The sequence below is a fragment of the Callorhinus ursinus genome, unplaced genomic scaffold (genome assembly GCF_003265705.2).
Source record: "Callorhinus ursinus isolate GAN/ISIS: 27379988/994484 unplaced genomic scaffold, GSC_fseal_2.0 scaffold44, whole genome shotgun sequence".
Classification (NCBI taxonomy): domain Eukaryota; kingdom Metazoa; phylum Chordata; class Mammalia; order Carnivora; family Otariidae; genus Callorhinus; species Callorhinus ursinus.
The window spans coordinates 3,115,946-3,133,688 of NW_027397106.1; the positions used below are offsets into that span (position 1 = coordinate 3,115,946).

Consider the following 17,743-nt stretch of genomic DNA (forward strand, 5'->3'; position numbering starts at 1 on the left):
TATTTGTCGGGGGGTGGGGGGTGGGGGGTGGAGAGCAAGTATTCCAGGGAGAGGGAACAATATGTGAGAAAGGCCAGAGCACCGAGAGAATTTGTTTCACTGGAGCAGCAGAGGAAGGTGAATGGCCCAGGCCCAGTGACTGAGGGAGAGGGTTGGACGTGAGGCCAGAGAGGAGTGCCTGGCCCAGTCCTGCAGGGCTGCGTGCCAGGCATCGGGCCAAGCACCTTCCTTGCTTTGTCTCTTCCTTCTTTCAACAGCCCTCTAAGGTGGGTACTATTTAGCACTGAGGAAACCGAGGCTCCAAGAGGTTAAAGAACGTGCCGGATGTCACACAGCAGAGAAGTAGCAGGGCGTGGATTAGGAGCCAGGCCAGTGTGGCCTCAAAGTCTGTGCACTGAACTGCTAGTTACTGGCTCCCAGATTGGAGCGTGTGGTTCAGAGAGGTGAACCGATTTGCCTCGAATTTCCTGGCTTGCAACAGAGCCTGGGATCCCCAGAGAGGTCTGCAGATGTTTTACAGGGAGATAGGGCTCAAGAAAAGGGACAGGGAGAGGGAGGATAGCAAGGGTGGGGAGAAAGCGTCCTCCCTGCCCAGACCTTGGGGTTTGCTGGAACTCGCCTGGAACGTGAGGTTTCCCGAAGTGGAAATAGGTAGAAGTTGTTAAGCATCTGTCTCTGGGGGTCTGCTGGTAGCGGGAAGGCAGCTGCCTGCAGGGGCAAACCCAGATTAGCTGGATCTTACGTGCTGTCCTTGTTGCCAAGCGACATCTTCTCCCGCTCTCACCAGCAGAGCCAGCTTTGGTTACCGGTGACACTCCCAGGGGAGCTCCTGGAGAGACATGGAGGCAGACAGGAGAACAGAAGAGGCCAGGCCCTTCTCCCATATGGGTTTACCTGGCAATGGGGTGGGTGTCCCTTAACCCTCGGGTGCACCTTTGGGGCCTGTCTCTCCTGTGCCTCCTGCGTGGGCCCAGAAGTCCAGAACCCCCAGGCACGCAAGGAGGGTGGCAGAGGCATGGCCAGTATGTGGGCACAGGCAGGGCTTTCCAGACTGCTGCCATCGCAGTTTGGCGGGGAGTCCTGCCCCCACACCCGAGCACCAAGAAGAGCAGCGCTCTGTGTGTGTGTGTGTGTGTGTGTGTGTGTATCTGTGTCTGTGTGTGTGTCTGTGTGTCTGTCTGTCTGATCACTGAGCAGGGAATCTATCATCAGGAAGGTTGGGCAACCCACCTGCCTTCTGTGGATTTTGTAAAATTTCCCTCATGTCTCCAGTTGGGGGGTTCCAACCTGTCAGAGGGTTCTGGAGTCGTGGAGTAAAGAGGTCCTAACTCCCTGGGATGGGAGCGCGCATTTCCCTGAAGGATGTGGGGGAAAATAATTAGGTGATTTAACTGTTAGGTAACATAAAGCATTAATTTTATATTTTGGGGGAGAGAGTTGTTATGGTGGTGGGTTTTTTTGTTTTTTGTTTTTGTTTTTGAGGAGTAGGTATCTTAAAGGCACAGAACTGCAATAGTCATTATCATTCTTAACACGTGACCGCTGTCCACTGGGAGCACACCCTCCCACGTCTCAGGTGGTCTGTGAAAGTGTGCCCAAGTTGCTTTCAGGAGGAGGAGTGTGTGCCTGGTGACTGGAGGGGGTCATGTGGCTCTCCCCTTTCCAGTGGGCATCAGGGTGTGTAAGCACCTGGATTGAGGGGCCGTAAGTGCAGTGACAGAGTGGGCTGTGACACGGGCATGGGGCTGAGGCAGAGTGCAGCCCTGGGACAATGCAACCTGCAGCCCCCAGCAGCCTCCATGCCACCCAATTCCTCAGTCTCCTCTTGCTCTCCATTGGGGCCCTTGGGGGAGGACCCAGAGGAGCTGACCTTCCAGATGTCCCTGGGGCCAGCTCCGGGGATCCTAAAGCACGTTCTCTGGGCCAGGCTCTGGCTCCCAGCATCCAGGGTGGGGGGAGTGGCCTGCAGTGGCCTGGCATGGCTATGTAGCCGCTCAGGCTGGTGAGTAGGACGATCCTTCAGACACACCATAAATGTCGAGACACAGAGTCACTTTGGAACTGTCATCTGCAAGCCAGGCAGGGCCTCCTCCCAGGGAGGGCTCGGTAACCTGAGCTGCAGCCGTCCCTCAGGTCACTTCGGGAGCGGTCAGCTGATGCTTGGGGACCATTCATCATGCCCCCAGCCCAACCCGGCATTGCCATGGCTATTTCCAGTCCCTGGGTATGGAGCAGCTTATGTAACAGGTTAGAAGCCAGGGGCTGGGCTGGGGGCACTCGTGGCAAGGGACAGGGCTGCTTTCACCTCCCACTGTCAAGCCAGCCCCGCAGTACCCCTTTTCTACCTGTGGAGAAGGGTGTGGGGGGAGGGAGTTCACGGGCCTGTGTGGAATCACTGTGGACAGCCTGGTGTCTACCAGCACTCTTCACTTCCTCCCTCCCATCTTGGCCTGGAAGGTGGCCCAGCCTCCTTCCTCCCACGAATTTGAGGCCACCAAGCAGCCTCTGTGTCAAGCCACTCCACCCTACACGGCCTCTGTTCTCTCACACTCCCCTGGCCCTCAGAGGAAGAAGCAGGCATGTTTGCTGCCGGCCGGTCTGAGAGAACCCGGTCCCCATCCCCACAGCTCCTTTCCTGACTCCATGGGGACTGGGAGGTACCACTCCGTGTTTCCGCAGGGTTCAACTACACTTGCCTGCATCATGGCCTCAGGCAGCCTTTGTAAGCTTGCTGAGCCTCCCTTTCCCATCTGGGAACCAAAACAATAATATCTTCTTTTCGGAGTGGTGGTGACCACAAGGGCTCGGGAACCCATTCCAGGAGGCAGATCCCTCACGTGTGTATCCCAGCCCTATCTGCGTGGCCTTGGGCAAGTTGTTCAAGCTGTCTATTTCAGTTTCCCCCTGTGAAGATTGGAGATGGTGATGGGGCCCAGCTCCCTGAGCTGTGAGGATTCCACGAGTTTGTATGCACAAAGCACTTGAACGGTGCCTGGCACAGGGCAACACCGTCTAAGTGTTGGCTATAATTAGACAATGTTGGGAGATCGTTTTCCTCAGCCTTGGCTCCTGGTAAGCTCTTGGTGAAAGGTAGTTGTTATTTTTAACAACGTCTTTCTCCTTCACTGACTTGATCTTCTTCATAAGTCCACCTTCCTTTAGCCTGGCAATTCCCTTTGAGTGCCCTCGGATCTCTCCTCTTGTGCTGCAGCGCTCCTGCCTCCGTCAGCAAAGGCGTGTATAAATGACATTTGCCGGGGGTGTACATTCACAAGACATTTCACATATGCCTCTGTCTGGGCTTTGCAGCACACCTGGGAGCAAGCAGTGCAGCTCTTGTCACTACCGTCGTTTTGCACAGCCCAGGACAGGCCGTGAGCCACCCAGAAGCATCCGCTGCTACGATGTGTCCCCAGGCCAGGAGTCAGGGTATTCTGACGTCGTCGGGCACGGGAGCACGCCGCAGGAGGCGGCCAGGGCTGGCCAGCTCCATGCTGCCGGGACAGATTAGTGCAGGAGGCCCTCTTTCTTCCAGTCCGAGCCCGACTGAGCGCCCACAGGGTCTCCCATCCTAGCCCCAGGCCAGACCACCCCCAAAATGCTGTGCGGTGGTGCCCTCTGCTGGACAGAAGTGGCCTCTAGCAAACGGTTGCCTCTGTAGGGAGAAAGGTGAGTGGTGGATTTACTCATATTCACACAACAGTCTGTCCAGGGCCTGCTGTGTGCCAGGCAGTCTTCTAGGAACCACAGAGATGGAGGAGCAATTAAAAAAACTCCCAAAGTCTCTGCCTTCCTTGGAGATATATTGGTGAGGAGAGGGGTGATACTGATAAACACATATGTCACATAATGCGTCCTACCGAGCAGTGCTATGAAGACAGACAGGGCAGGTAAGTGGCTACAGAATGGCCGGGGCTGCTAACTATAAAGGAACAGTCAGAGGGGCTTCAGGTAGTAGGGACCCCAGGGAAGTGAGGGAAAGAGCTCTTACCTGGGGAAAAGGCCAGCGAGGCAGAGGGCAGCTGCATGCACTAAGAGGGGGAAACTCTGAATGTGCCTGAAGAATAATGAGACCCATGGAGCCAAGAGCAGCCTTGGGGTGGGGGCAAGCTCAGAGATGGACATCTCTCCCTTTCTTACTATTAGGACATATGTAGAAGGGAGAACATCTTGCACACTCCAAGCATCAAGGGGCTGGAGAAGAGTCTTGCTCAAAATACAGGCACAAGACAGCCCCTGCTAACAGGTTCTGAGATGGATATGCCCGAGGCCTGTGAAGGGGGTATTCCTGGCATCAGCACCATTTTGTAGATAAAAGAAATAGGCTGAGAAAGGTAGAGGTTATGTGGTTTGCCTCAGGACAGAAGGACTTGAATCCAGGTCTGTCTGACTCTAGAATCCAGGCTTTTAACCATGACTTGTGCACTTGGAGGGGGAAAAAAAAGGCCAGATACAAAACAGCACGTAGGGTATGGTCACATTTGTATTAAAATCCATATCCATATATATGCTTCTATATATGGGGAAAAGACTAAAAGGCAACATATCAAAACGTGATGATCCTTAGGGATGAATTGTGCCTCTAGTTCCACTGAGGGCCAAGGACAGGGGGAAAGGTGATTCCCCCCAGCCACACCCCAGAAAGTATGAGAGACTTAGCATTAATTACACCCACACCTCATTACCAGGTGCTCCCTTGGAGTTTGCCAAGTGTCATTCACCGTCCTGCCTTTGGTCTTCATGACTGCTATCACCGGGAAGAAACCCGAACCTAGCCTGTGGCATAACTGGCACTAGGACCGACACCTACAAATTCGGAATCCTCCAGGGTCGGGTCAAGGAAAGAAGACAGATGGCAGACAGGTCAAGGAAAATCCGAAACCAGGCGGCCAAGGAGGCAAAGGAAAGGAAGCGACGACCAAGAGGTGAAGCAGTTCCCAAGTCTGTCCAGCAGAGGGCGGCAGCGCCCCAAAGCTTCGCAAACCTGCCCGGGCCAAGCCCCCCTGCCCGGACCGGCCCCTCCCGGGACCCCCGGAGCCCTGAGGGGCGCGGCGGGCCCTTCCCGGGATTTTAAAGGGTCTGGGGGGCGAGAGGGTGGAGGGGCGGCGCGTGGGGTGGGGCAAGGGAAGAAGGGGGGGACCCGCCCGAAAGGTTGTCCCGGGGCACGGTGTGGGTGTCTGCAATGGGGTCAAGTGTGCTGGGGCGCCGCGCGTCTGCGCCGGAAGAGCGAGCGCGAGAGCGAGCTGGAGCTGCGGAGCCCGGGTGGGCGTTTACCAGGAGAAGGTCCCGGCGTGGGCGGGGGGAGGGGGTGCAGAATGTCTGTGGGACTTCCTGGGGCGGCAAGATTTGCTGCTCCGGGGAGGCGGTTACTCACTCAAGCTCTGCCACCTGCTTCCCTCCCAGCTTCCAGCCAAACACAACCCAGAGTCCCCATCTCCACCCCCACCCCAGCTAATGACGGCTGCACCCCCAGGCTGGAACCTGCCTCTGCGATTCAGCTCTCAGCCTCTCAGCTTCAGAGTGCGCGAAGATGGGGAGGGGGCCCCTGCTGATTCCAGTTGGTGCACTGAAGTGGCACCCCCACCCGCACGCCAGTTAAACCAAATCCAGAACTTGAAGGTCAATCCTGTAACCCCGAGGCAGCTCACGGGCCTCCTCCCCCAGCACCACCACAAGTCTGATCTCCCCCTGCCTACCCCCAACGCTTGGTCTAGACAGGAGCCCTTAAGAAGCAGCCGCCTGCGGGGAAGCCCTAGCCTGCCCGCCCCTCGTGTCCCAGCCTCCTCTCCCCTCCCCTCACCCCTGAGCACCGGCCACACACACAATGATCAGGTCCTGATACCTCTGTAGTGTGCCCACATCCGCTCCAGCCTACGTGGGGACACGCATGTGTCCGAAGGGATCTCCCTGCCCTCCAAGAGCTCCCAGCCTGGGCTGGGGCGGGGGAGGGGAGCCGCCCCCACACCATGAAGCAGAAAGGGCCAGTGGGACGTGCACAGGTCATCTGACCTCAGGGGAGCGGGAGTGCTGTCAGTATCTGGAGCGCCCAGGTTCTAGGTGGGGGGGAGATCAGAAGTCTCTAGAATCATATTCAGTCAGCATCCATTCAGTAATTCCTTACTGATCAATTGAGGTATTTTTTTTTTTTAAAGATTTTATTTATTTTTTTGACAGAGAGAGAGACAGCGAGAGAGGGAACACAAGCAGTGGGGAGTGGGAGAGGGAGAAGCAGGCTTCCTGCTGAGCAGGGAGCCCGATGCGGGACTCGATCCCAGGACCCCGGGATCATGACCTGAGCCGAAGGCAGTTACTTAACAACTGAGCCACCCAGGCGCCCGAGGTATTTTTTTAACATGCGGGAGCTTCAGCTTACCACAGAACTCCTGAATCAGAATCTTAAGGGAAGGGGTAGGGGTCCTAGCTACTGTTCAATGTCCCACAGGTGATTTGTTGCCATAGTTAGTAATCACTCGTCTTGCCTTTGCTTAACCAGAGACCAGTTTCTCAGAGAAAGCGGGATGAGGCCCAGGCCTCAATTAGACTAAGATTTGGAGAGAGCTGAACAGGCTATGTGTGTTGGGACCTGGGTGGCCTGTCATTCTGGTGTTGGGGGGGAAGATGGTGCTGCCTGGACCTGGCCATCTGGGAGGGGGTGGGGGGGCTTTTGAGTGACTCTGCAGGGGCCCATGGGGAAAGAGGCCCAAAGGGCCACTATTTGCATAATTTTTACTTTAAAAAAGGTTTTTATTCAAGTTACTTAAACTAGGAAAAAAAAAAAACAAAAAAACAGTTCACTCATTTCTCCCACCCCCACCTCATGCCTCTTGCAACCACCAATTACTTATTGGTATCTATCAGCTTAAGTTGTTTCTGTTTTAGATTCTATATATAAGAGAGGTCCCATTGTATTGGTCTGTCTCTGACTTATTTCACTCAGCATAATGCCCTTGAGGTCCATCCATGTTGTTGCAAATGGCAGGATTGCATTCTTTTTTATGGCTAAGTAATACATATATATACCTCGATTTCTTTATCCATTCAGCCCTTGATGGACACTTAGGATGTTTCCATATCTTGGCTATTTTAAATAATGCTTCAGGGGCGCCTGGGTGGCTCAGTCCTTAAGCATCTGCCTTCGGCTCAGGTCATGATCCCAGGGTCCTGGGATTGAGCCCCGCATTGGGCTTCCTGCTCAGAGGGAAGCCTGCTTCTCCCTCTCCCGCTCCCTCCGCTTGTGTTCCCTCTCTCGCTGTGTCTCTCTCTGTCAAATAAATAAATAAAATCTTTAAAAATAAATAAATAAATAAATAAATAATGCTTCAGTAAACCTGGGGGTGCAGATAGCTTTTTGAATTAGGGTTTTCATTTTCTTCGGATAAATACCCACAATTGGAATTGCCAGATCATATGGTAGTCCAGTTCTAATTTTTTTTTTTTTTTAAAGATTTTATTTATGGGGAGCCTGGTGGCTCAGTCGTTAAGCGTCTGCCTTCGGCTCAGGTCATGATCCCAGGGTCCTGGGATCAAGCCCCGCATCGGGCTCCCTGCTCGGCGGGGAGCCTGCTTCTCCCTCTCCCACTCCCCCTGGTTGTGTTCCTTCTCTCGCTGTGTCTCTCTCTGTCAAATAAATAAATAAAATCTTTAAAAAAAAATAAAGATTTTATTTATTTATTCATGAGAGACAGAGGGAGAGAGAGAGAGAGAGAGAGAAGCAGAGGGAGAAGCAGGCTCCCAAGGAGCAGGGAGCCCGATGCGGGACTCGATCCCAGGACCCTGGGATCATGACCCGAGCCGAAGGCAGACGCTCAACCATCTGAGCCATCCAGGGGCCCCTCCAGTTTTAATTTTTTTGAGGAACCTCCATACTGTTTTCCACAGTGGCTGCACCAGTTTGTATTCCCACCAACAGTGCAAGAGGGTTCCTTTTTCTCCACATCCTTGCCAGCAGTTGTTATTTCTTTTCTTTTCTTTTTTCTTTTCTTTTCTTTTTTCTTTTCTCTTCTTTTGATACTAGCCATTTGGACAGGTGTAAGGTGATATCTCATTGCGGTTTTGATTTGCATTTCTCTGATGATGAGTGATGTTGAGCATCTTCTCATGAGTCTGTTGGCCATCTGTGTGTCTTTTTTGGAAAAATGTCTATTCAGATCCTCTGCCCATTTTTTTTCTTTTTTCTTTTCTTTTAAAGTCAGCTCCATGCCCAGTGTGGGGCCCAACACCGGGCTTGAACTCATGACCCTGAGATCAAGATCTGTGCTGAAACCAAGAGTAGAATGCTTAACCAACTGAGCCACGCAGGTGCCCCACTCTGCCCATTTTTTAAACTGGATTGTTTATTTTTTTGCTATTGACTTGTAGGAGTTCTTTACATATTTTGGATATTAGCCCCTTATTAGATACATGATTTGCAAGTATTTTCTCCCATTGAGTACGTTGCCTTTTATTTTGTTAATGGTTTCCTTTGGGGTACAGAAGATTTTCAGTTTGATGTGGTCCCACATGTTTACTTTTGCTTTTGTCACTTTTGTTTTTGGTGTCAGATCTATGTCAGGGAGCTAACCGCCTACGTTTTCTTCTAGGGGTTTTATGGTTTCAGGTCTTACATTCAAGTCTTTAATCCATTCTGAGTGAATTTTTGTGTAAAATAGTGGTCCAGTTTCAGTTTTTTACATGTGGCTGTCCAGTTTTCCCAACACCATTTATCAAAGAGACTGTCTTCTCCATTGTATATTCTTGACTCTGTTGTAGTAAATTAACCATATAAGCATGGATTTATTCCTGGGCTCTCTATTCTGTTCTAGTCATCCATGTGTCTGCTTTTATGCCAATATCATGCTGTTTTGATTACCGTTGCTTTGTAGTATAGTTGGAAATCAGGGAGTGTGATATCTCCAACTTTGTTCTTTCTCAAGCTTGCTTTAGCTACTCAGGGACTTTTGTGGTTCCATACAAATTTTAGGATTGTTCGATTTCTGTGAAAAATACCACTGGAATTTTGATAATGATTGCATTGAATCTGTAGATTGCTTTGGGTAGTACAGACATTGGTTTACCAATATAATTCTTCCAATCCATGAGCATGGACTGTCTTTCCATTTATTTGTCTTTTTCAATTTCTTTCATTAATGTCTTATGGGTTTCAATATACAGGTCTTTCACCTCCTTGGTTAAATTTATTCCTAGGTATTTTATTCTTTTCGATGAAATTGTAAATGGGATTATTTTCTTAATTTCTCTTTCTGGTAGTTCATTATTAGTGTTTAGAAACACAACAGATTTTTATTGATGGGATTTTGTATCCCGCAACTTTACTGCATCTATTTATTAGTTCTAACAGTTTGGGGATGGAGTCTTTAGGGCTCCTAATATAATATCATGTCTCCTGCAAATACTACAGTTTTACTCCTTCCTTTCCAATTTGGATGTCTTTTTTTCTTTATCTTGCCTAATTGCTCTGACCAGGACTTCCAACACTATGTTAAATAAAAGTGGCAAGAATAGATATCCTTGCCTTGTTCCTGATCTTAGGGAAATAGCTTTTAGCTTTTCACTGTCAAATGTGATGATAGCTAAGGGTTTTTCATATATAGCCTTTATTGTGTTGGGGTACCCACTTTGTTCACAGTTTTTATCATACATGGATGTTGAACTTTGTCAAATGCTCTTTTTGCATTTATTGAGATAATCATATGGTTTTTATCCTTCATTTTGTTTACGTGGTGTATCACATGGACTCATCTGTGGATGTTGAACCATCCTTGCATTCCTGGACTAAACACAGCATATGATTCTTTTAATGTACTGTTGAATTCAGTTTGCTGATACTTTGTGAGGGCTTTTACCTCTACATTCATCAGGGATATCGGCCTGCAATTTCCTTGTTTCATGGCATTCATGTCTGGTTTTGATATCAGAGTAATGCTGGCCTTGTAAAATGTGTTTAGAAGAGTTCCCCTCTTCTGTTTTTTTGGAGGAGTTTGAGAAGGATATTAATTATTTGAGTATTTGGTAGAATTCACCGGTGAAGCCATCTGGTCTTGGACTTTTGTTTGCTTGGAGGTTTCTGATGACTGATTCCATCTCCTTATTAGTAATCAGTCCCTTCAGATTTTCTGTTTCTTCACGATGCAGTCTTGGTAGGTTGCACATTTCTAGGAATGTATCCACTTCTTCTAGGTTGTTCAATCTGTTGTATATAATTGTTCCTAGTGGTCCCTTATGATCCTTAGTATTTCTGTGGTGTCAGTTGTAACATCTGCTCTTTCATTTCTGATTCTATTTATTTGAGTCCCCTCTCTTTTTTTCTTGGTAAGTCTAGCTAACGTTTGGTCACTATTGTTTATCTTTTCAAAGAACCAGCTCTTGATCTTTTCTATTGTCTTTTTTGTCTCTATTTCATTTATTTCTTCTCTAATCTTTGTTATTTCCTTTCTATTTATTTATTTATTTATTTGTCAGAGAGAGAGAGAGAGAGAGAGAGCACAAGCAGGGGGTGCAGCAGGCAGAGGGAGAAGCAGACTCCCCGATGAGCAAGGAGCCCGATGCGGAACTCGATCCCAGGACTCTGGGATCATGACCTGGGTTGAAGGCAGACACTTAACCAACTGAGCCACCCAGGCGTCCCTGTTATTTCCTTTCTTTACTAAATTTAGGCTTCATCTGTCCTTTCTTTAGTTCCTTGAGGCATAAAGTTAGCTTGTTTATTTGAGGCTTTTCTTGTTTCTTACAGTTGCTTTTGCTGCCTCCCATAAATTTTGGTATATTCTATTTACATTTGTCTCAAGGAGTTTTTTTTTTTAAGTCAGCTCCCCGCCCGACATGGGGCTTGAATTCAGCACCCTGAGATCAAGAGTTGTGTGCTCTACTGACTGAGCCAGCCAGGTGCCCTTGTTTCTCCTTTGATTTCTTCTTTGGCCCACTGGTTGTTGAGGAGCATGTTGTTTAATCTCCACATACTTGTGAATTTTCCAGTTTTCTTCATGTAATTAAATTCTAGTTTCATACCATTGTGGTTGGAAAAGATGCTTGATATGATGTCAGTTCTCTTCAATCCAGTAAGACTTGTTTTGTGGCCTAACATATCATCTCTCCTAGAGAATGTTCCTTGTGCATTTGAGAAGAATGTATATTCTGTTGCTTTTGGGTGGAATGTTCTGTAGCTATCTGTCAAGTCCATCTGGTCTACCATGCCATTTAAGGCCATATTTATTATTGATTTTCTATCTGGATGATCTATCCATTGATGTAAGTGGGGTATTAAAATCCCCTACTATTACTGTATTGCTGTCAATTTCTCCCTTTAGGTCTATTAATGTTTGCTTTACACCTTTAGGTGCTCCTATGTTGAGTGCATAAATATTTACAATTGTTATATCCTCTTGCTGGACTGACTTCTTTATCAGTATGTCACACCCTTCTTTATCTCTTATTACAGTCTTTGTTTTAAAGTCTTTTTTGTCTAATATAAGCATAGCTATTCCTTTTTTTTTTTTTTTGGTTTCCATTTGCCTGAAATACCTTTTCCCATCCCTTCACTTTCAGCCTGTATGTGTCCTTATAGCTAAAGTGTTGGCAGCATATAAAAGGGTATTGTTTTTTTTTAATTCATTGAACCACTATGTCTTTTGATTGAAGAATTTAGTCCATTTACATTTTAAGTCAGTATGAATGGGTATGTGCTTATTGCCATTTTGTTCATTGTTTTCTGGCTGTTTCTGTAGTTCCTTTCTGCTCCTTTCTTCTTCTCTTGCTCTTCTCCTTTGTGGTTTGATGACTTTCTTTAGTGGTATGCTATGTTCCTTTCTCTTTAATTTTTTATATATTTACTATAAGTTTTTGCTTTGTGATTACCACGAGGCTTACATATAACAACTTATAACAGTCTGTTTTAAATTGGTAACAACTTAAGTGTGATCCCATTCTAAAGCTCAACATTTTTACCCTCCCCCCCCTTAGGTTTTGTGTTTTTGATGTCACATTTTGCATCTTTTTACCTTTGTATCTCTTAACTAATTATTGTAATCATAGTTATTTTTACTGCTTTTGTCTTTTAACCTTCATACTAGCTTTATAATAATTAATCTACTACCTTTACTATATATTTACTTTTCCAATGCGATTTATTCTTACATGTTTTCTTGCTACTAATTAGCACCCTTCCTTCTCCATACTTTTTACTTTTTTGTATAAACTGGTGTGCTCTCTGAACTCCGGGAATGACACATTTGCTGAGGTTTAGGAGGTCTCCCTTATGGCAAAAATTCCGTGTCTTGCAATTCAGCAGGTGTCTCCCCACTACCCCCCCTCCAGTCTACAAGCCTTCAGGCTAAGTGGGCTTCCACACAGAGAAGGTATGTTGGTTGAAGTAAATTAAGTTGGATGGTTTATAAGTTCTGAATGCATTATTCATTCATTCAGACATACTGAATGCCCACTCAGTGCCAGGGAAATCGAGGTTGCAGAGAGCTTCAGATGGGTTGTGTGGTTCAGAGGAGGCTCTGCTTTGTGAGAGCGTGGGGCAGGGCTGAGGAAGGCCTGGAGAGGTGGGCTTTAAGGAGGGAGAGCCACCCTCACAGCACTTGGCTGATGGGGTGGGGGGGTGGGGGAGGTGCCTCCTTACCTCTGCCAGGTCTGACGCCGGTAAGGTCAGGGCTGAGAGAGGTGCAGTGTCCTGCGGTCACCACTAGGGGTCAGGCATGCCTGCTCTACTCTGCCGTGTCATCTCCTTTTTTTTGGCTCTGTAATTGCTCTAAGGCGCCCTCCTTGGTCCCCTGCCTTCTCCTTGCCCCTCAGCCCAGCCCTCCCTCCTTTAGGCCATCCCACCCAGCCATCAATGCAGGGCCAGACAGCCTCCCAACTAGACAGCCTGGCATTTCTCCCGACCTTTGGGGAGTCCGGCAGCCTCTCACTTCCCCGATTTTAGGAGTGACTAATTAGTGAGCAGAAAGTGCCTTCTCCTATCTTATCTCTTCTCCTGCAGCCATTCAGCTCAAGTTCTCTGGTTTTGTCTCCAAGCAAAATAGGAGTGTTTCTGAATTACTCCTTCTAACGTGTTTTCTCATGTGTGTCAACAAAGCTCTTCTCCAGGGGCGCCTGGGTGGCTCAGTCCTTAAGCGTCTGCCTTCGGCTCAGGTCGTGATCTCAGGGTCCTGGGATCGAGCCCCATGTCGGGCTCCCCGCTCCGCGGGAAGCCTGCTTCTCCCTCTCCTGCTCCCCCTGCTTGTGTTCCCTCTCTCGCTGTGTCTCTCTCTGTCAAATAAATAAACAAAATCTTTAATAAAAAAAAAAAAGCTTTTCTCCAAGCCCAAGCCCCTTTGTGGCCCCCAGAGCCCAGTTTCAAGAGCCCCTCAATCCCTTGATGAGAATGTTCTCACCTCACTCCAGCACAGCACCCACATACATGGAGGCTTGATCCCTCTGGACCTGATCTCCATTTGCTCTCTGGCACATCTCAGACCCTGCTCCCTGCGGTCCCACCTTTCATCCACCGTCCATGCTCCCACTTTCCATCCCCACAGCCTTAGAGGCTCACTTCCTCTCAACAGTCCCTACCATCTCGACATCCCGTCCTCACACTCCTTCCTCCAGGAAGTCTTCCCTCTGCTCAATCCGGGGCTCTAGACACAAACACATATGAGGGAATGCTGGTTCTGCCAGGTAGCAGCTACGCTACCTTAACCTCTCCAGTTCTTAGCTTCTCTTCATCTGCAAAATGGGGACAGTGGCACATGGCTCTCAGATCCGCTGTGAGGCCTAAGTGGTCGATGGCTCTGGAAGTGTTTCGCACAGTGCCGGTACGTAGAGGTGCTCTGGGAGATAGTCCCTGGTCCTTCCCTTCAGGTACAGCGCCCCCGGCAACTCCACCTCCTGATGCAAAACCTGCCCTTGTCTCTGTGCCCTGGCTACTTCTGCTCACCACTCCACTCCTGAGCAGAGCTCAGGCCTGGGCAGAGCGGGGGAGAACCAGGGGGCTCAGGGGCGCGCGGCCATCACGCCAGGGAGAGGGGGGGAAGATGCAGGGCTCTGTAGGGACCTCAGACCAGAGCTCCATCTGCAAGGCTGTGTCCTCACTCTACCACGCACAAGACCTACAGTGGTGTCCCCTCTTCTCCCTGGAATTGTTCGGGGGTCCCTCCTGGCCTGGGGTGGGGAAGGGCTCCCACAGAGTCCCCTGGGGCACTGAGAGGACCAGAAGGCTGGTGGAAGATGAAAGAGGGGAGGCAGGGCAGGGGGAATACCAGCCACACACTCTTCCCTGTCCCTGCTCCCTTCCCATCCACCCCCACCCTCCACCAAACACGATCCCTGGGTTAATTTTTAGCATCGCAGCTCACACATTAGTCACTCCCTGTCACCCACCTACACGGCAGGAGGCTGCTGTGCCGGTGCCGTCATCCCATCATCTGGGAGGTGGGGTCTAGCCCCCACCCTCCTCGGTGTGCGCCCCGGGCCAGGAGCCCCCTTCCACCTGGGTGAGGGGGTCCGGGCAGCACTCCCAGGACTAGCTGCAGGGGAGGAGGGGAGGAAGAGGCTGGTCAGGGAGGGGCTGGGTATCTGCTGGGCGGAGAAAGCCGGGCCGGCCCTTGCAGACCCCGCCCCCAGCAAGGCGCTGGGCTTTGCCCGCTTGGCCGGGCTCCCGGCAGTCCTGAGTCCTGGGCTCTGGGAACAAAGGTAGGAGAGCCACCCACCCCCCAACCCCCCCGCCGAGACCCGAGCCTCCGGGAGCTGCTGTTTGTCGTGGCTGCAGAGCAGCTGTTCAAACAGGGAGCTTGGGGAAGCTCCATTTTCTTAATCAAATGTTCTCCTCCTCACACCCACCCCCACCGGAACCAGGGAGCGCAAAGCGGCCAGGTGCAGGTGCCCGGGCTGGAACTGACACCCAGCCCCAAAGGGATATCATGAGAGGCGCCCACAGATGCCAGCAGCAGCTGGAGCAGGGGAGGGACCTCTTCACTGGGGGGGGGGGCGGTGGAGAGGTGGTGGTCACCCCTCTGCTGGCCTGGCCCCATGGAAGCATTCCTGTTTATGGAGCACCTGCTGTGTATGACACTGTGTTAGGCCCTGGAGGTACAATGTAACCAAGGCTGAGCTTCCTGCCTTAGGGAGGCAGAAGACCTGTCTATACAGAAGAAGCCATATAATTACCAATGGGGGGTAAGTGCTGTAAAGAAAAAAAAACAAAAACAAAAAAACTAGAGGGCTCAAGAGAAAGAGTAATGAGGACAGGGAACTACTGATCTGATCTGGGAAAGCTCTGTGAGGAAGTATTTAAGCTGAAGCTGCAGGATGGAGGAATCGGTCTTGTAAAGAAGAGTGTTCCAGGCAGAGCGCACAGCACAGGCAAAGGGCGGAGACAAGAAAGAGCTTGGCGTATTTGAGGAGTTAGACCAGGAAGACTAGTGTGGCTTAAGCTTGAGAAGTGACACGGAAGGAGAAACAATTTGAGCTTGAAGAGAGAGATAGAGACCTCACCCAGGAGGGCCTCCTGCAAGGCATCCCAGTACAATCGCAGATGTTGTGCACTGCACAAAGGCTCCCAGTTACCAAATTCTTGGGCCCCTGTGGCTGCTGTCAACTCAGAGGAAGGGATGTCTTTTTGTAATTTGTCTGCCCAGACGGACATGTTAGGATAAGCCATAGGCAATAGTTTGGATTTTATTCTTTTATTCCAGGGGAAGCCATAAGGGGTTTCAAGTGAGGAGGGTTATGATCTGATTTCCTTTTCAGAAAGATCACCCAAACTACTAGGTGGAGGGATGGTCTGGAGGCAAGAGAGGTAGCGGGGAGCCCATTTGGGAAAGCAAGTGCAGTACCGTGCAGGACAGAGAGGGTAGGAGATGGCCTGGCTGGGGGAAGGTGCCACTTAGACCCCTTAAAGCTGCTCCTTGTATGCTGGTCACTGCCAGCGAGCACTGGCACAGGAGTCTCAAGTTCCAGGCCTAGCTCTGCTACTTGCTTTCTGTGTGACCCTGGACAGGTCACTTGCCCTGGGTCACCTCAAAGAAAGGTGGAGATGCTGGGAGCACGCACTGTAGTTATTGGGGTTCTACTATGAGCTAGTATCAGGCAAGAACTAAAGCCGCAGAGAAGACAGGAAAGGTCCCTGGGCTCTACTGCAAGGAGTGTGCATTGTCCCAGGGAGGGGGGGCCAGGCCAACACCAGACTCCACAAAAGTCAAGACAACTGCAGATGGTGATGAGTCGTACGGCAGAAAAAGCCAGGGCTTCACAGTGGAAGGTGTGACTGTATTTTAGACTGGGTGGGGAGTCCTTTGGAAGGCAGAGCTGAAGACTGAAGGGGCCAATTATGGGAAGAGTGAACGCAGAGCCTCGGGCGGATGGGATCTGAAGCATATCAGATAACAGCAAAGGGGCCAGAGAAGGAAGACAGGAAAATGAGGCAGGCGGGGGTCAGATAACCCAGCCTGGGAGTTAGAAACTTATTCTAGGAGTACTGGGGAACCAGTGAGGAGTTCTGGACAAACAACAATGGGTGGTCAGTGGTTAGGCCTGTCACAGGTTGGGTGGCCGGTGGCTAAGGCCTCCTCTGTGGGAGACCCAGGCCCAGCCCCGAGAAGATTCCAAGCACGTTATTTGCACAGGGGATAGTTAAGGACTTGAGACAAACCTTGGCCACCACCTGTTGTATTTGGGAAGGGAGGTTCAAAATGCACTTAAATAAGAGGCCCAAGTTCTGAAGAGGGTGTGGGGCCTCTTGCTCAGGTTCATACATGTAAGTCAAAATCCCCCAGACTATTCCCCTGGCTGCAGGCTCCAAGCAAATAAGATGTAAAATACAGTGTAGGGGTGTGTGTGTGTGTGTGTGTGCACGCGCGCTCACGCCCAAGTGTGTGTTGGGGGGGAGGGATGCGTGGTAGAGTCAGAGTTTGCTGGAGCCCAATCCTGCCCCCCACCAGGCAGTCAACACGCGGACAACAGATGCAAAAAAACGTCAATTTTATACAGTTTGTGGTTCAGAAGCAACAATATGCAAAACGGTGGAACAGTGTGCCGCCCCCACCCCACCTGGACATGCCCACTCCTGTCCCCCAAGAGGCAGGGAACCCAGGACCCCTGCCCGGCAGGACCCAACTTAGTTACAGGCCCCTGGAAGGGGCCAAGCCCTTAGGGTTCAAAGCCGGGAAGCAGGGGACCCAGCACCTTCGGCCCCTTCAGGGGCCCGCTGGTTAACTGGGACGGTGTATACGTGTGGAGAGTAGGGGGACTACTGACCAGAAGCCATTTCTCCCCCAGGCCAAAGGTGAGGAGCAAGTAAAGCTGAGGAGAGGGCTTCGTGGGACAGGGTTCCTCCCCTCCAGAGGGGTTTTCCTGGACACCCCACAAGGCACTACTGACCCAGATGTAGGATGAACGCCCCCAAACCTCTCCCAACCCAAGCTTGCCTGGTTCTCCCTGCCCCACCTCCCACTGTGGTTTAGGGGAGGAGGAGTAAAAGGATCTGGGGCCCGCAGAGACAGCCAGGCACCAGCAGCCCAGCTGCGGCTGGCAAGGACCCTCTCCCGCTGCGCTGGGCTCCTGGGGTCCCCTCGGCCCGGGTACCCGCCCCCCCCCGCCCCCTTTCTGCACTGGCTGGATCGAATAAATAAATAAATACCTTCCCCGCCCGCCCCACCCCTACAGCTGGCTCTCCTCCTCCTCCAGCGAGCGGTTGAGTCCGGGGATGAACTTGAGCAGCCGCCGGCGGAAGCTGCGGTACTTGGCTTTGCGCAGGCCGGGGCCGCAC

At 50.6% G+C, this 17,743-nt stretch overlaps 1 protein-coding gene across 1 annotated transcript in view; it reads right to left on the minus strand.

Moving 5' to 3' along the window:
• Window positions 1–16,939: 16,939 nt before the first annotated feature.
• The window catches only part of TAMALIN (trafficking regulator and scaffold protein tamalin), a 7,997-nt gene continuing 7,193 nt past the window's right edge, over window positions 16,940–17,743 (minus strand). Inside the window, exon 9 of the mRNA XM_025883326.2 lies at window positions 16,940–17,743. Within this exon, the coding sequence (XP_025739111.1) occupies window positions 17,635–17,743 (109 nt within the window). The 3' untranslated portion in view covers window positions 16,940–17,634.